This window comes from Colossoma macropomum, unplaced genomic scaffold (assembly GCF_904425465.1).
Source record: "Colossoma macropomum unplaced genomic scaffold, Colossoma_macropomum, whole genome shotgun sequence".
Classification (NCBI taxonomy): domain Eukaryota; kingdom Metazoa; phylum Chordata; class Actinopteri; order Characiformes; family Serrasalmidae; genus Colossoma; species Colossoma macropomum.
The window spans coordinates 188,939-208,868 of NW_023494807.1; the positions used below are offsets into that span (position 1 = coordinate 188,939).

Here is a 19,930-nt window from a genome sequence, read left to right on the forward strand (position 1 = left end):
CTAAGGGGCTATTATTATTATTATTATTATTATTATTATTAATGCCCATAGTCTTGGAATGGGATGTCCAACAAGCTCATATCAGTAAGATGATCATAGGTCACATACTTTTGGCCAGACAGCATACATAAGAATCAATTGTGGCAGGTGTGTTATATTTTGCCCATATATTTGCCTATTTTGCCCTGGAAAACTGTGTAAATTAGATTTTTTGCTGAACTGCTCCTTCAATGTGCTGCTATTCCTTTAATGTCTCCAGAACTAGGGAGTGAGAACAGTGTAATAAGTGGATCGTCTGCCCAGTGCATACTGCAATATGGTGCTCAAAACTGTACCATCTGTGCTGCAGGTGTGCCCCAGCTGGTGGGCGCGACCTGTGGAGTCCAGTTTGCGCCGCCAGTCAGCTTCTTCTCATCCCTGCATCAAAAATATAAGCAATCAGTCCATCCTGTCACACATTATACAGCAACGTCAGCTCAGTATGTTACTTTACATTTAGGGCATTCGGTAGACGCTCTTATCCAGAGCCTCTTACGATTTGATCATTTTACCCAGGTAGGTGAAGGCGGTGTTAGGAGTCTTACCCAAGGACTCTTATTGGTATAGTGTAGGGTGTTTACCCAGGTGGGGACTGAATCCCCAGTCCACACCGTAGAAAGCAGAGGGGTCACCCACTACACTACACCAACCACTAAAGGTCTATACCTTTACCCTCCTCATCAGTCTAACTCAACATGCCATGACTTATTCATTTAGCCATACTGTATCCATACAGTAAAGACCTCGAGTAGGACACACTAAATGAGCATTCTGAGCTGTTTTTCTATAGAACTGATCAGCCACTTCACCCTAATTGATTCAGACTAAACAGCTCTGCTGGTCAGGCAACAGAGCCGTTCACCATTAGAGAAATGACAGCTAATATCACATGTAAACTGGATTACTGACAAGAATAAGAACAGAGCACACACACACACACAGACACACACACACACACACACACACACACACACACACACACTCAAACAGAGTGAGACAGATGGTGATCTTACTTTTTCTGGTTTCCCATCCCCAGATCTGCAAATGGAAAAGAAGCCGGTCAGTAACTTCTAACTGGATGGATCAAAGTCTGACGATGGTTCTTTGAAGGTGATAATCACCGTGTTGTGGAGGAGGACTGCACAGGGCTGGGGGGCTAGTTTTAAACTGAGTCCTATATATGCAAACATTTGGACACTCGGTCAAACTACAAGTATTTGTAAGTGAAAATAAAATAAAACATGTTCTCCACAAGAAACTTAAATATGGCATTTTTTGCTAATTTGGTGTACAATTTCTATTCATTTGCTGACTTTAACATAACCATAACTTTTACACAGGCCACATTTCATTTTGTCTTATTTTTCACAACATAAACAGTTTCTGTATATTAAAATGTGAAGTGCGTTCTCTGTAGAGGGTGCGTTCACTTATTATCACTCACAAAATCAACACACCATGTAATTTGACCAGGGTGCCCGAACTTTTGCATTCGACTATAAATGTTGTATGTTTTTTATTCAAATTAATTCCAGGCTTATTAATTAATTGTTATGATGAAACCCTTTACTGTCTATGCTGCAGTTTCCCAGAGTGTGGCGTACTGTCTGTCCGAGGAAGCTTTCTAAGCTGTTTCAAACAGCTTAGGTGCTTACAAGTTTACAACTTAAGTAAAAATACTACTTCATGGTTTTTTCAGTCATCTATAGCTGCATTATACAGCTCCTCCACAACGATGACAGAAAACGACAAGTCGTTTTATTTTTTTAGACGTTAAGCCTGCGGACGTGGATCTGGAGCTCATTCCCTCACTCACACACCTGCAGCAATCTGCAGTTTCTCCATAAGGTGGCACAATTATGCATGCTTGCTACTTTATGTGAAGAAACTGCCATGAACCATGTATGTGTTTGCAGTCACAACTTTAAAAAGGTTGAGGAGAGAGGTGAAATAATTTACCATAATGTTGAGTTACTCAATATTTTATTGTTTGACATGTGATTTTTATTATATTCAGTTAATGTTAAAAAACATATAAGGATAGCACAGAAAGCAGGACTCAGATACGAAGGACTGGGGTAGGAGCTAACAAGCTAATTATTTTAGATAGAGTCCAGGATTAGGTTTGATTCACCTCATTCACACAGCGGACACTTCGCTTTTAATATCCCACAGAGGGTGGATCAGGGAACTAAGTTTGGGCAAGTGGAGCAAACGTTTGATGTGTCCCCCATTTGAAGTTCTGAAAGCACTAAAAATGTCATAAGTCTGTAAAGATACCTCAGTAAAGATATACAGCAACTCAAGGCTGAAGGTCACATCCACAGTGTTAAAGGTAACACTGGAAACACTGTAGTTAGATTAAGTGACCCTTATTAGTCCCACAATGGGGAAATTTCACCTCTGCAATTTAACCCATTCATGCAGTGAAACACCACAGACACACTAGGGGGCAGTGAGCACACTTGCCCGGAGCGGTGGGCAGCCCTATCCACAGCGCCTGGGGAGCTGTTGGGAGTTAGGTGTCTTGCTCAAGGGCACCTCAGTCACAGACCGTCAGCTCAGAGGATCGAACCGGCGACCTTCTGGTCACAAGTCTGGTTCTCTAACCTCTAATGACAGCTAATGTTGGTACAAAAGACATCAGATAAGAAATCAATTTCTTGGCTTAAAATGTTGTTAAAATGTAATACTTGCCATGTTAGTTGCTTTCAGAAGGGCAAATTATCTTGCAACGTCAAATGTACCATTAAATACAACCACAATCAGGTGACAAACACCACCTAGCTACGCTGGCTGGCTAAGTTCGTTTCCAGATATTATGCTCACACTGTGAACCATATCTGCTAGAAATTTGGGCCATAATGTCAAAACTTTGCCAAAACCTGCTGAAAAAACCACCCTATCTGTAATGCTAACTTCTACTAGCATTCTTATAAGATTCTAGTAACTGGTTAGCGATAAGCCAACTGCAATTTGCATGATAACTCGTCATGAGGCTGAAGCTTCATATTTGAACTTTCCATTCGCAGTGCATTTATGCTGCATCGATTGGTGGGATGGAAAATTCAAAAGGCCGCTTTAGATTAAACACAGACCTTCCATGTCTTACTTGAAGCTTGTGACAGATATATTAGCACATATTTCACCATGTAGCAGATTCAAAGTGACTCTTTCAGTAGTGAGCTCTGGAATAGAGCTGCTGCTGCTGCTGCTGCTATTTTCCATTTCTAACAACTCGCTGCCATTTGTGTTCAGACAGTGATGTATCTAGGACTTCCAGAAGGCCTTGAGTGACACTTTTTCTCACAAATTTTGTCCCATACAATGGAAATCAAAACATATCAAACTGATCATGTCTTTTTGGAAAAAGAGGTTAATTTTAACATCAACACTGCAAGCCTGATCTACGGTTCTGTTATCAGTGTTAACTGGCAGTAACACTAACACTAGCAAGCACACAGTAAACAACATCTTAGTTTAACTACAGTATTTTAAGTGCCTGAGGTCCTATTTCAACATTCCTTTGAGATATCTTTAAAGACCCATTTGCCCATTTTTTGATTTTTCAAAACTCAGGCAGAAGAAAACAACCCTTTCTGCTCCACTTTCACAGCTGCTGACTGACCAAAGCTGCTTTCACACTGAAATTGACCACTGTACTTTCAAAAACACATTATTTCCAATCAGATGTGCAGTGCAGATTATGAATTTTCATGCGGTGAGCTCAGCTGTGCAGCATCATCTAAAAAGTTAATGTGTTCAATTGTTCAAAATGCTCTACAAGCAAAACATTAGAGCCATCGAGGGGTTTATTTGGTAGCTACACGGATGAACTCATCTAAAGGGATGAACTTGTATCAGTATATAAACAGAAGGATTCATGGCCTATCACTAAATAAATAAATAAATAAATAAATGAATAAATAAATAAATAAATAAATAAATAAATAAATAAAATCTTTAGTGTGGAACCAGGCGACAGGTGTGCCCATGCCTCCCTTCCAAGTTGGCGGTAACAGCTTCTAAGCTACTCAGGAAGAGGCAGTTAAGAAAAGAAGACATACATTTTTGGTATTTTCAGTTGCCATTTGATCTTCAGCGGTTCAGCTCCAGCTAAACGTCACTGTCTGATGAAGGACTTACTTCCAACAAGGTTTGCAAGTGATGAATCGAGGTCATCGCCGATGGCTTTTGGTGGCGGGGCTGCAGTGGGCACCATGGCGGGCATCATGGTGGGCATCATGGTGGGCACTGCAGCTGGCACTACTGCTGGAGCCGCTGGAACCCCTGCTGCAGCCATGGGGGTCCCGCCGGTACTCTGGGGTGTTATAGTGGGCATGAGGAGGTCACCTAACCCATCGAACACTGCAGAAACATGAATACAGGTCAGATTAGCTGTCATCTCAGCTGAGTCTCCAGTAGCTCTGTGGTAATAATAAACTAAACCGCCATGTTTGATTCGTCCACTTACTGTTTCCAGCGGTTTTACACTAAAAAGCCACAGATTTCTGCACCGCATATGCACTGGGCCAAACCACAGGCACTGCTTTAAACACGGGTCAGTCTGTGTGAAATCACTAAATTCCTAACTGACCGTGTCACCATTTGCTTAATACTTTCAGGAAACGCTGTTCTGCCTAAATGACAGACGCTAAAATTTTAGGCTTGTATTTTCGTTTGTCTGAGATAGATGGATGGTAAATGCAGGACCTCTGCCATCTGCTGGTTTCTGAATCGCCACTCATCACACCACAGGGACATTTTTGATAAATTCAAAATCACTTAAAGCTGGAACTGCTGAAACTGTCACTCTGCGACCATACAAGCCCAGCAGTTATGAAGACAATGTAATTGCAGAATCAGTTCCAGTGAAGGGTGATGTTGATGCTGCAGCACAAAGACATTTTAAACAGTTATACACTTCCAGCTTTGTGTCAGCAGTTTGGGGAAGAGCCTTTCCTGTTCCAGCATGACTGAGCCCCTGAGCACAAAGCAGCTCCATAAAGACACGGAGTGACCAGTTTGGTGTGGAGGAACTCCAGTGGCCCTCACAGAGCCCTGACCTCAACCCCACTGAACACCTTTGGGATGGACTAGAACAGAGATTGAGAGCCAGACCCTCTCGTCCAGCATCAGTGTCATTCATCTTCTGGATGAATGGGCACAAATTCACATAGACACTCCAACATCTTGTGGAAAGATAGGCAACAACTACTAGTTACTAGTTAGCACTTAACTTGAAAACTAGACGTTTTCTTTTAAGCAACATCTAATTTGCCATATAAATTTGATAAAAAGGAAGACCAGCAATATATGGCCTTAATGTTATAGTTATAGTTTTTGCCTGTCATGCATTGAGAATTAGTAGTTCTAAAGGTTTGCACCCTTTACACAGCTTTCTAAGGCAGAAATGAAAACCTTTATATCTCAGAAACTAATAAAAAAGGACACATATTATTTTCTGTAAAGTATTAAGCAAATCTGAGAGAGAACTTTCCAAAACCCAGGTATCTGAGGCAGATTTCCACACCAGCTGGAAATACAAATCACACAGCTGGCCCAACTCTCAACTCTGTAACAACTGCGGGGTGAAATGTGTCAAAACCGTTATGAAAAAGGGAACATTTAGAGGGACACCACCATTTAGACTTCCACACCAGTGTTTTCCAGCTCAGCCCTCAGGAACTCACAGCCGCTCCACAGTTTCAGTCTGTTTCAGCTGTAACAAAATCACCTGACTGCCTGTTCCAGATGTTGAGAACCTGAACAGAATGTAAATGTGGACTAGCTGTGGGTTCTTGAGGGACAGACCTGGTCAACACTGTTCTGGGTGGGCACATTCATAAGAACCGACATAGAACACATGATAAACCATGATCTAACAGACACATTAAAGGCAGAGCATGCACAGAAATCCTGGTAACTGAGAAACACACACATCACATGCTGTATTTTCAGCACTGATTATGCTGAGGTGGCAAGCGCAGGTCCAGGAAGGGCCTGTCGAGAGTCCAGTGCTCTGCTCACAAATCTATTATACTGTATTTACTCTTGTGAGGCTGAACAAGGTTTACAAACTGCTGGTAAAAATCCCACGAGAGACTGAAAAAACCTGCAGTAAAGGAAAAGACCAAACAAAGACCACCCTGGTTCTATATATAACCATAAACACTCAAAGAACCCTCTGCATGATTAAATGGTTCTCTGCATCATGAAATAGTTCCTCACATTGATGGATAGTTTGTTTTATACGGTTCTATATAGAACCTTTCTGAAAAGGGTTCTGTATAGATACCCAAAAGGGATCTTCTACTGTTATAATGTCAAGCTTGTTACATTAGCAAAACCTTTTTGGTGCTATATAGAACCCTTTTCAAAAAGGTTCTATATAGAACCATCTACAGCACATTCTCCATCAATCTGAAGAACAGTTTCACCATGCAGAGAACCAGTTAATCACACAAAGGGTTTTCTGAGTGCTCATGGTCCTATATAGAACCGTTTTCTTTTATAAAGAACCCATGAAGAACCATAATTTTGAGCAGCACAGACCTCTGAGGCCACGGCAACATACTGTCCAACATACTGTCTGCGAGGTAAAATCCTAGTTATCTAGCATTGCTAAAACATCTGGATCTGCTTAAGCCTTGAGGTCACTACACGACTTTTAAAGGTAGTTTTCATTGGCTGTTTCAGGAATCTGGTCAGATTGAGTCGTTGGTCAGTTTACACTAGATTTCACTCAGAGTCCGGTCGAAAAAATCAAACGTCTGATAAACCCTGACTAGTCTGAAATGAGATCGGGAGGCAATAAATCTGAGTCTGCCCCCCTCAAACACGACTCGACTCTCTCTCCAACTGTCGACTCCGACTGACCCAACAATCTGCAGACTAGAGCCGACCAGCTCAGACTCAGACTGACTGACAATCGGGGCTAAAATCGGGGTAAAGGTCGCAGTGTAACCCCGGCTTTAGGCTGTCAAACAGATACTGAATCCATAAAACCTTGATCATCTGACAGAGTAAGAGAGAGAGAGACAGAGAGAGTAAGAGAGAGAGAGAGAGAGAGAGAGTAAACACACTATAAATGAAGGTATTTTGACAAAAAGAGCTGCATGATTCAGTTTCTCATCAGGTTCAGCGGGATTTTTTCCAGAGTTCTGTGAAGCTTGTCTAACTTTGTAACAGTAGGTATGAAAGAACACGTTTGTGGGCGGAGCATCGACAGGTCAGTCAGGTGTTAAGATGAATCGGGTGGTCTGATCACAGGACATCACACTTCAGATCACCTAACGCTCAGCACTACAGGAGTAGAAGTGTTTGATAATCAACATTTACAGTGTTAGTGATAGTGATTACTGATTGAGGATGTTTGAAGGTTAATGAATCTCCTTCAACCTAAAGTCCAGATCTGTCCACTCCTGCAGCTGGAAGGTAACGACCTCATGACTGAGATGGACAATAAACTCCATTTCAGAGACAAATAAGAAACACTGGGAAATAAACCGAGTCACTGAGACTTTTAGGAGAACAGCAGTCAGTCAGAAACCATGTGTGACAGGCAGGACAGCACTGGGTAAAGGACAGGAGCATTCCCAGCATTCCATTCACCAAAAACGCTCATGCTGCAAAGCCCTGCGACAGACAGAAGCTTGGAAACTCACCAAGAAGGAGCAAATCAGTGAGTCAGCAGAGTGAAGCAGAGAGACAGACAGAGAGAGAGAGACAGAGAGAGAGATAGACAGAGAGAGAGAGAGAGAGAGAGAGAGAGAGAGAGAGAGGGAGAGCACAAAGGAAAGAAAGAAAGAAAGAAAGAAAGAAAGAAAGAAAGAAAGAAAGAAAGAAAGAAGGAGCATACACAACAGAAAGAAAAAAGGAACAAAACAGAACACAAAGAAACAAAGAGAGAGAGACAGACAGACAGAGAGAGAGCAAAAAGATAAACAGAAATAAAGATACAGAAAAACAGAGAGATAGATAGATAGAGAGAGAGCAAGAAAAAATGTGCAAGAGAACACACATATGAAAAAAAAGAAATGGAGAAATGAAAGAAGAGAGGAAGAGGGAGAGATGTAGAGGGTATTAAAGGAGAGAGAGAAAGAGAAAGAGAGAGAGAGAAAGAGGGCAAGAAGAGAGAGGGAGAGAGAGAGAGAGAGAGAGAGAGAGAGAGAGAGAGAGAGAGAGACAGGGAGAGAGAGGAGCAGCGTGTAAAGAGCGCCAGCCTGTCAGTGTTATTATGTAAGAGAAGCAGTGGACGCAGCAGCGGTCATGCAGGAATCAAAAGCTTAGTATCAGCGCTGCCACACAGCCGGACCATTTACTGTCCCCGCCGCCCAGCTGACCCTCACTTTTATCATTATTATTATTTAATTAACACTGTCTCCCACCCACAGACGGATAACGTGGCCCCACCTGACGGGTCAAATCCTCCAGAGGGCGTTGTGGATGCCGGTGCACTGTCCACCGCTGTGGAGGCAGCAGGGCTGGAGGCGAAAGCGTCAAAGGCGGACTCCAGCAGGTCAGCCTGGGCTCCGGACGGCACCGCCGCTGCAGAGGCCACCGGGGGGACGGTAGGAGCCACTGGAGAAATCAGACCTGAGGACAGACATCAGGACCAGCATCGGTCATTTCAGAGAGAGACTGTATTTCACACTTTCTGTCTCTCTTATAAATGAAAGCTGGTAGATGTGAGTAAACAAACTAAGAATTATTATTTACCTTCCTGATTAATAGAAAAAAGAATAATAAACTATTCTAATTTTAAAAAGACACGAACAACAAACAAATAAATTAATACACTTAATTATTTATGAGGATTATGTATCTCAATAGTAATAATTATTATTATGGATCTTTTACACAGTCACTGTGTCGTCACATCCGGCTGTAAACAGTGGGGTAATTGGACCTCCGCCTGCAGCGTCTAACAGAGCGGCGATGGAGCGTCACCAGTACGGTGTACATTTTAGAACATCCTCTGACCTCAGCGTCAGTACTCGGGCCTCAGCCCCCACTCCTCAGACTGAACTACTCGGAAACCCATCGTCAATGTCTCAGATATGGCGCAATTCAACATCAGACCACATGTCCTTGGACCAAACAGCCTGGGTCACTAAAAGTAACGACGCCACACAGCTGACCGCAGCTGACGATGCAGCCTCTCGTCTGATAGACTGTTGGTAGTGGTCTGTGGCGCTGTGGAGAGAAATGAACCATATCTGATTTTATTTACCCTAAAAACACTTTGCAAATGTTACACTGGCATTGATATCCAGAATACACAACAGTTTACCGGTAACTGCTCGACCAGGCTTGTGTTTGGCCTGAGACCTTTTTTCTGAGGACGTTTAGTCTGATGTTCAGTTACTCCAGATCTGAGACATGACGATGGTTTTCCCCGAGACTCAAAGTGGTTTAGTCTGAGGAATGATGGCGTTCTGTCTGATGCCCGAGTGCTGACGCTGAGGTCTGACGCTAAAACGTACACCGTACGCCAGTTTTTAGCCTCCCTCAAAAACCTTCCTTCAGCCTCAGTGCGGCTAACAGGAGAGCAGTTGGAGTGTCTGAAGCTCCTCCAACATGGACAGAAAGGCTAGTTAATCAAACCTCTGTGATGACCATCTCCAGGACTGTACATACACCAGTGAACAAAGGTTTCTGAGCTGAGGAGCATTTTTAATCTCATTTTAATCCTGTTGTTTAGCCCACATTCGCTCTCCAGTTCAGGTTTACCTCTTTTTCTGATCCGTTACCTCGTTAAAAGTGACACATGACGAAGGGAGCTTTCCAGCTGAAGCTGAACATTTTTAAACTCGACAGAGTGGAAACTCAGGTGAGGCTGTTTGGTTTAATTATTGGTGCATTTAGGAACTCAGCACTGATTCCAGGCAGCATCAGCCACTGTTTAAAGCACAAACCATTATTTGCTCTTCCACATTAACGAACAGGGAAGCGTGAAAATGGTCTATTATTGTTATTTCACAGAAATTAACACAATAGGCCCTTTTCACATTTCTGCATTTTTTCTGCTGGAGGTTCTCGTTATAGGGTGACGCTGCTTCCACTAAAGCAACAACAATAACAGTGATGATGAACAGAGCCTGTACAGCTCACTCAACTGTTCAAGTTTGAAACAAAAACAGCCTCATCTCAGTTTCAGTGGTTTGTCAGCTGATGATGATCAGAGGAGAAATGAGTCTGTGTGATTAATAAGGGAATAAACTTTGTTGTACAGAGTAAAAGAACCTCTGTGTCAGCATTTTAGCGCTGCTGACTAACGTTAACATTTATATACAGTTTGTGAAGTTTTTCCACAAAGCATTTAAACTCTTTATTTAGTCTGGACTCCCACATTGTTGTGGGTTTGGCTCTCATCCTCGAATTTCAGTCTTGGTAACCGGAGCTGAAGCGATACTAACGCCTGTATTTCGGAGGTTAGTAAGTGTCCGTAAGGCAGTAGAGGAACTTGTTTCACCCAGCGTTTACACACTTCCAGGCCTATTGAGTTGCATGTGTCTTTCATGTGTGCTGAACAGGATCCTGTCAGTGTGTTTTACTGTGGTCAGTGGTTTGGAGAGCAGTGATAAATGATCCACTCGTATCTCTAAGTGAGGCGCTCTCACTCCTACACAGCCTCTCTCAGACACAGAGGTGAGTGTGTGGGCAGTGTCTGTACCTCCGAGCAGATCTCCAGCAGCCGCTGAGCTCTGAGGCTCTGCTGCAGCCTCCCCGAAAGTGTCTGAGCAACATCAGCAACATCAGCATCCGCAGCGTGAAGCCGGAGAGAGGGGTAATTAGCATCAACACTGAATGAGGGCCAGACGGAGAGAGTGAGACACGACTGTACCACACACACACACACACACTAACACACACACACACACACACACTCACACACACACACACACACACACACACACACACACACACACACACACACACACACACACACACTCACACACACACATTCACACTCACAAACACACACACACACTCACTCACACACACACACTCACACACACACTCACACACACACACTAACACACACACACACACACACACACATACACTCACACACACTCACACACACACACTCACACGCACACTCACACACTCACTCACACACACACACTCACACACTCACTCACACACACACACTCACACACACACTCACACACACACACACTCACACTCACACTCACACTCACACACTCACTCACACACACACACACTCACACACACACTCACACACACACACACACACTCACACTCACACTCACACACACACACCCACACTCACACTCACACTCACACTCACACTCACACACACACACTCACACACACACTCACACACACACACACTCACACTCACACTCACACTCACACACTCACACACACACTCACACACACACTCACACACTCACACTCACACACACACACCCACACTCACACTCACACTCACACTCACACTCACACACACACACTCACACACACACACACCCACACTCACACTCACACTCACACTCACACATACACACACACACACACACACACTCACACACACACATACACACACTCACACAGTGGTTTTTCCACTAGTGTCCTAAGAAATAGCCAAACAAAATCCAATGTAAATGAGGTCATGTATATTAACGACCCACACCAAATGAAGCTCTGAGATGAAAACAAACAAACAGACAAAATCTAAATTCTCAGAAACACAGCTGTGAATTCTGAGGGAACAAATGCTGACAAACAGTAAATTGTTCAGTAAAGATGCTTTGAACTCTAAATCAAGAAACAAAGTGTCTTTACCAGGACATGCTTACTATCAAAAAAAAACATTTGTAAATAAATCAATCAATTAATAAATAAATAAAATACAAACGTCTTGAAATTCAATGTTCAATTGTAGGAATCATATTTTGGCATGTAAGATCTAATTTCCCAATTAAATGATAATAATAATAATAATAATAGTAATAATAAATTCTTCATAATTACAGTAATCATTACATAACATTTGGTATTTTTTATTACAAGAAAAAATGTAATGAACATGCTGAGATTCTAATTACTATGGAAAACTGTTTTAGCCATTTAACCACATAGGATTTGGATGAGTTTCTATAATAATCTCTGATAATCTATAATAGCTCCTGACAGTAATAACTGTGATTTTAATCCAGTATGAATTTGTGTAGTTTTACAGTCTGATAATTAAGTAGTGAATGTTCCTCTGTTATTGTCTGAACCCGGAGCTCCTTCAGGATATCAGTCCTGTTCCAATCTGTCTCATGAAAATGGAATAACATAACCTGCTAACCGACGTAACCGTGCGCCATGTTGTTATTTTACTGAGCGTGTCTGTTGGCATAGCGCTGACGTAAACATCCAGGGATAAATGTGGGAATTTGGTGAACTTACACAGATACCTTATCTCTAATAAAGCAACCAATCAAATCCCTTACGTTACATGGCACAACCTCCTCTGGAAGAACTAATCCAGCTTCAGGTCAGATTATTCACTAATAACCTCGTTAGACACCATGCTATCACAACAGTGGTCACTCTGAAATGTGATCTGTCACACTTTTAAACACTCACCTCCAAAATCACCTGTTCTGATTACACAACACCATTCCTTGTTAGAATGGACAGGTCTCAATAATGACCGTCTATATTTGTCATGTATGAAGTTATAAAATGACATGTTTGAAAAATAAATGCTGTGTTAAATGTTGTCTGGATACAGAAACACAGTCTGCGGTTTGTTCGCATGTGTGTTACGGTGTGTTTGGTTTGCGTGAGGGTCACACACCCAGCAGGTCCAGAACAGGAGCCTCGGGTTTGGGAGGAGAAACCGGAGTTGGAGCAGGAGCAGCGGCCAAAGACGGAGCCGGAGCAATGAAGGAGTCTGAAAGAGAGAGAGAGAGAGAGAGAGAGAGAGAGAGAGAGAGAGAGTGAGACAGAGAGAGAGAGAGAGAGAGAGAGAGAGAGAGATAAGAGTACGTAGTGTACTGGACTGAATTATAATTATAAATATTTCTGTATTTATTTACACCTCAGCTATTTTTCCGCACACAGCAGTAAATGATCGAGCTGGCCAAACATTCCTTTTCCATTTTGTTTCACTCAAATCATCATATGTCTGGTTTCAGTCTGGTATTCAGCTGCTCTAAAGAAAGTGCTGGGTGAAAAAGCTCATTTTCACAGCTACCTTTTACCTAAAATTTCTGTCAGTCAGCCAGGATGTTTCTGGTGTCTGAAGTTTGCTTCTTTAGAAGAGATGGCACTTTTGGTTTTCCGATACCGATACCCACACCCCAGACCAGCGGTCACGACCCAAATGTTGAGAAGAGCCATTTTGTCTTTTCAATAAAAATCAATCCACCTTGGGAGCCACAACATTTCATGTCCATTTTACCATCCTGTCTGTAAATATGTCTCAGTATGTGTTAATGTGCTAGTATAGGCTAAAACATAACAAACACAGACTCACTTTGCTCTGCTTTAAGCTTTAGCTAAATCTCTGCTAGCTCTCTTGTTGGCTGTCATCATCTCACACTACTACAAGACTCAAGAACGTTTGAAATCGTAAAACTAAAACATGTTTCAAAACACTGGAAGGCCTCTGATCAGTCCACAGCTAGTTTGGAAGGCTAATGACTGCTTGGATAGGAAGGCAAAAATTGCTTTCCCAGCTGCTTCCGACTGAGCTCCTGACCTGGAAAATTGCTTCAGACTGTTGAATTGGTTGAAAAGAGAAAATAAGGATTAAAATCAGGCTAAATCATGCAGTGTAGGCCTAACTTTAAGGGGTTTAGGATAAAGAATCCAGAAATCAGTGACCATTACACTGTTAGAAATAAAGGTTCTGTACAGGTACTTTTTTCATTGAGGTACAAACAGTGTAAATGTTCCCTCAAAGCTCCAACAGTGGTTTAAAGGTCTGATTGAGAACCTTAAATAAGTGTTTCCAGGTGAAAAGTTCGTATTTGTACCTTTTCATAACCGAATGTTTTAAACAGAACAGTAAAATAAAAGCCTGGAGACGAGACGGGGTGTGTGGAGTCAGTACAGCTTAGAACATATCATTTCAGTGGATTATGGTTCAGTTATGTTCCCTGGCTAAAGGTACTGAGATGTACCCTTGAGGGTTCCACTCCAGTGACTGTTTAGTATCTTTATCTTAAAAAGATATTTTTTCCTTCACGGCAGCATCATCAAGCCTGAATTCTGTCCTTCTATGAAACGGCATCAGCTACTACCTTCCTTTAACCTTTTACACCAAGCATTATTGTTTCTCACTGTAATGAACAGCAGCTGCCAGTGCTGAGGGTCATCAGATAAGATGGTACACCAATGAGCACGGTCACTATGGAGAGACTGTAAGAAGCCAAATCAATGGCCTGAACGTTCAGGATGGCTATAAAACTGCAGGGAGTGAAATGAGTTGTGAGAAGCTCCGCAGTGTCGAGAGAAAAGGCTGTGGAGATGCACTTACCTGACAGAAGGTCACCGGTGACTGTGGCCTCAGGCAGGGGCGACGGCCCTCGAGAGACAGCGGGAAGATCTTCATTACAGCAGTGGATGAATACGAGGAGGTTTTTGGAGGAACATAAAGAGTGACAGGAGTCAGGAAAGCATGTTAGCACAGTGAGAATATACAGACAGGCAGTCATGCTTACGTAGACGAGAACATGCACAAGTCCGAGTTTCACTATGAGGACAAACCAAGACGTGGTGGGGCAAAAGAACAGATGCTGGAGTGAGGAAGACGACAGGACGATAGGAGACGAGACGCTGTTGGACCGTAGTAAAAGATCTAGCCCTTCAGGATTCTGTCAGCTATAAATCTCTGGAGCAAAACTGTAAATCTGCAAGCAGTGCTGCTTTAGCTCGTCTTGATTTGTGGACTGAGGTGGTTTCTTTCTCTATGAAATCTGCCGCTGTTACATTTCAGGGCTTTTCAAAGGTTGATCACTCAGAGGATCTCTCTCTCTCTCTCTCTCTCTCTCTCTCTCTCTCTCTCTCTTTCTCTTTCTCTTTCTCTCTCTCTCTCTCTCTCTCTCTCTCTCTCTCTCTCTCTCTCTCTCTTTCTCTCTCTCTCTCTCTCTCTCCACTGTGCTTATCTTCACTAACAATAACATAATGACCTTGAGGCTTCATCATTATTTCATTAGCATCAGTAATGTAGACTGGTCAGTAATGTAGATCGGTCAGTGATGTAGATCGGTCAGTAATGTAGATGGTCCTATAGATTTGAAAGGTACAGTAAAGATATTCTTTTCTGTCATACACTCTTAAAAAGAGTTTTTGAGTTTAAAAATGTTCTATACAGAACCGTAACAACTTAAAGAACCCTTTGCATGATTAAAGTGATCTTTACATCATGTAACCGTTCTTCAGATTGATGGAGAATGTTCATGAATGTGCTACAGATGGTTCTACGTGGAACATTTTTGAAAAGGTTTCTATAAAACATCCAAAAGGTTTTTCTATTGTTACAAGCTTGACACTGTCACAATAGTAGAACTCTTTTGGATTCCATTTTTGAAAAAGGTTCTACACAGAACCATCTACGGCACATTCTCCATCAGTCTGAAGAACGCTTCCCTTTAACCATGCAAAGGCTTCTTTGAGTGTTCACGGTTCTGTGTAGAACCGATTTCTTGACCACAGAACCCTTGAACTACCATGTTTTAAGAGTGTAGTATGGCATGAGGTCCGCAAGGTTTGGTACCCATTGTGGGACGAGGTTCGGTCCAAGGGTCATCCATAATAACGTTTTGATTAGAGGGAAAAAGGTGCTGGGAGGAAACGAGAGCACCGATCTGTACTCTGAGAACCCGACAGCCCAGCACTCATTTTTCAATCAGATATATGGGAACACAGTGAGTGTGTGGAGAGACGGAGGACTTTCCAACTGGATGAGGCATTAATCCTTTTGCCATGTTATTCATTATTTTTCTCATTTTTATTGCTCTTTCCATTTACACTGTTTCTGGTGCTGGAGGAGTCCTCAAATAAATCTGAATTCCAGTTTATTGTTTTTGGACTTTTGTCTCGATAAGATGGTGTTTTTTGGTGAGCCTGCCAGGAGTGGGGATTGCCAAATTATCCAAATGTTCTGCACCAAATACCAAAATGACTCCAATACATCTGTCCAGCCAGGGAAAACTGGCCAAAGAGGAAGGCCTCGCTTATTTCCCTATTTCCCCGTACCAATCAGGGACCCCATTCAAGAGGCCAAAACACAGACAGAGGCTATTATTACTCAAGCATGTACTGTAAAGGCAGAGCAAACAGAAGGTTATGCACCAGCCTAGAGGACTAACACATACTCCATATTCAGGCCACCATGGTCAAGCACTAACGATGGTCACTACTCTAAACCAGGCTCAGCTAAAACCAGAAATTAGATCACTGTTATTGAAAGTGAAGATGGTGAGGAACATATCATAATAGGGATGATAGGGATATTAATAGGGATATTAACAGGGATATTAACAGGGATATTCGCCACAGGACACTACAAACCTCAATTCCAAATTTGACACTGTGTAAAATGCTAATAAAAACAGAAATCAGTCAGTAGTTAATGACCTATACTCCACTGAAAATAGTTCACTAACACTATATTTGACGTTTTATGTTGTTTATAAACTGATTCCAAATTTGACGCAACATGTTTCCAAAAACACTGGGACAGGATCATGTTTCCTACAGTGTTACATCACCTTTCCTTTTAACAGCTCTTAATAAACGTTTGGGGACTGAAGACAGAAACTGATCCACTTTTGAAAGCGTAATCTTTTGCCATTCTTCCATACGACGCCTTCGCTGTCATACATTGTGCTTCATAATGCACAACACATTTTCAATGGGAGACAGTTCTGATTATATAGTGATGATGTTGCAACATGTGCAGGACGAGGCACCGACATGTTGAAATAAGTTTGGACGTTCCTAAAAAAGACATCATCGAGACGTTCCTCACTGCAGAATGCTGTTCTTTAACTGAGGCATTATTTAACAACCGTCCCAACCTTTTTGAAACATGTGACAGGTATTAACATTAGAATGAGTCCATATTTGCAGATAAACAATGAAGTTGGTGAGTTAAAACACTAAATAGTTTGTGTTTGTATTGTAAGTCAAAGTGGGTTTTCACCTGCTTTCTGCTCTTATCTGCATTTCACATTCTGTCTCAACTTGTTTGAGAAGTTTGTAGATTCCTTAGCAAGTTTAGGGACAATCTATAACTGACAATAACAACCTGCAGATGTAAATTACTGCACCACAGATTTACAGCCAACAGAATCCTGAATTGCTAACGGCAAGCTTGCTTTATCACGGCAGACGCTGGACAGAGGAAGGGGAAACGTCTCCTGTACCTGCACCAAACAGGTCTACGTTAGCAGTGGGTGTAACGGCAGCTTTGGGCTCTGTGGAGGCGCTTTGCTCAGGCACAGAATCAAACATATCTACGAACAAGGACACACATGTGCATTACGCATCAAAACCTGGGCATCATATCCACCATCTGCTTCTGAGAGACACAGACATCCACAGGAGTGAGGCAGACATGTCAATCACACAAGTGCTGAGTGAAAAATATCATCATCAGAACAAACAGTAGATCAAAAGTGCACAAGACAGGAATCATTCAGTAGGTTTTAAAACATTTTTCTCCCAAAAATGCTGACAGTGCTAATAATGGATGAAAGCCAGCAGCGATGCCATCTACATTAGCATTTTTGGGTGAAATAGTCCTTTAATAAAAGGCAAACCCTGGAGAGGAAGCTCTGATAGCTGAAGAATGTATGCTGGCATTGCAAAAGTCCTCTCCCCTGGTTTAACCGAAGAAAGTGCAATTCTACTGACCACACATGAATCAGACGTTGACCACCTGCTCAACATAACTGTTTTTACATCTTGCATAGTTTATATAGCATAGTATATATAAAATATAATATACTAAATTACATAATGAGACGGTAGACAAATATGTGCTTCAGTTTACCAGGTGGTCAAGTTTGTGATTCACCCCAATGCCCAATTTCTCAAAACTAATAATGATAAGAAATAAATCAAAACAAAATAAATGAGTGCAAAATAATAACTGTAATAATGTAGGGGAGCTAAGTACGTTATTCATAATGCAGAGGAATGAGAGACAGAGAGACAGACAGAGAGAGAGAGAGAGAGAGAGAGAGAGAGAGAGAGAGAGAGAGAGAGACAGAGAGAGAGAGAGAGCGAAAGCAAAGTCTTTACCACCAAAGATGTCTAGTGGCGGAGCGGCCGCTGACTCTGTGGCTGTGGTGATGGTGGTGGTTGTGGTGGGGGTTGTGGGTTCAGCGGGGGCTGCAGCGCTGGGGGCAGCGGCAGGGTCACTGGGGACGATGCTCGGCTCTCCGTTAGTTGGGCTTTCTGCCGCAGTGCTGCCCTCTGCTGGCTTCATGGCAAAAAGGTCCAGCTCTGGGGCAACTTCCACACTCCCCTCTGAGGGAGCCCAGGGGTCTTTGGGGTGGGGGGTGGGGAGAGATGGAGGGGAAATGGTGGGGCATTTTTAAACAACAAATGCTGCAAATAAAGAGGCTTATTGAAATCATACAACTTCGGGAGAACCAGAAGTCAGGGAGAGAGAAATGAAACGGTGTTAAAGGGCCCATATTCCCAATTTTCCTTTTGTTTTTGATTTTTATGAACCAAAAACAATCATAATGACCATTTCATCTTTCCTTAGAACCGGCTGTTTTTGTCACTGTGCCTTTAATACTGATATAGATAAATGTCCTACTGCACTGTCTTGAACTGGGCCTCGTTCAAAAAGCAGTCCTGATAAAAATACAGTCTACAGAACGAATTATTCAGACTGTAACTTCAGCCACGCCTTTCAGACGTGTGGGTCTTGTGGAACGCTATAGTGATCCATCTGCTTTCCAAGAGTACAATGTTTAATTCCAACATCTTCAATTAAAACAGCGCTATATATGAATGGGCGGGGCTAAACTGTTTGAGGCTGTATAGGTTGTCCTATGTAAATCTGCTGATGGTTGTGATATCACAATTATGATGAGCTCAAAATGAGCTTTTTTGCAGTTTGCTTCTATATAGACTACACTTCAGGGAGAGAACGGCATATTTTTGAATTTTGTTAAAGTTTTCAAGGTACACTACTGTCTTTTACTTCAAACAAGCAGGGAACAGCCAGATTTCTACGATATGAGCCCTTTAAAGCACAAAAAAGAGTTTCTATGTACAGTTAGTGATGTCTTCAACATTACTACTGTAACTGCAAGAGATAAAAATTGTTATTTGGTGTACATGAAAAAAAGAGAAATGGCCACAAAACTCTAGAAAAATGCTGTGTGTGCTAAAACAGCTCTGTCTATAGTTTCAGTTAGAAATGTCATGTATGCTTGTATCACAGTCACGTACCCTGTAGGTGTTCATCAGAGCGATGAACACAGAGGGCAGTTAACGCTCAGCATAGAATCAGAATGAAGGCTGTGTTCGTGTATCGACTGCGTTCCTAAACCACTGAAGCCTAAAAACTCCTCACGTGGTATTAAACTGGTCTAAAGGTCGTTACACACTCAACGTGACTTTTTTGTGTGATTTCAGCATCAATACATTTCTTCAAACGCATGTTTAACTGCTGATGTCTTGATTTTTCGGACTGTAACAGTATGTTATTCACACTCCAATTTTTGTGGGGATGCACTGACATTTTGTCAATGTTTCAGCCAAAAATGGTCAAAGACATTTTTATTTTTCAGTCAAAAGATAAAAAGATTAAACAGGACAAATGTCCAAATTCTTCTCTGAAAGAATTTTCATGGTGATGAAATTGAAAAATAATGATTAAAACACTGTTTGT

At 42.1% G+C, this 19,930-nt stretch overlaps 1 protein-coding gene across 1 annotated transcript in view; it reads right to left on the reverse strand.

The window, feature by feature from the left end:
• The window catches only part of snap91a (synaptosome associated protein 91a), a 71,261-nt gene that overhangs the window by 5,180 nt on the left and 46,151 nt on the right, over window positions 1-19,930 (reverse strand). Inside the window, exons 17-25 of the mRNA XM_036556234.1 lie at window positions 18,322-18,567; window positions 17,442-17,531; window positions 14,549-14,617; window positions 12,863-12,958; window positions 10,718-10,780; window positions 8,455-8,637; window positions 4,186-4,407; window positions 1,053-1,077; window positions 336-417 (exon numbers count right to left, since the gene is read on the reverse strand). Coding sequence (XP_036412127.1) covers window positions 336-417; window positions 1,053-1,077; window positions 4,186-4,407; window positions 8,455-8,637; window positions 10,718-10,780; window positions 12,863-12,958; window positions 14,549-14,617; window positions 17,442-17,531; window positions 18,322-18,567 — 1,076 coding nt within the window. The remainder of the gene's footprint in view (window positions 1-335; window positions 418-1,052; window positions 1,078-4,185; window positions 4,408-8,454; window positions 8,638-10,717; window positions 10,781-12,862; window positions 12,959-14,548; window positions 14,618-17,441; window positions 17,532-18,321; window positions 18,568-19,930) is intronic.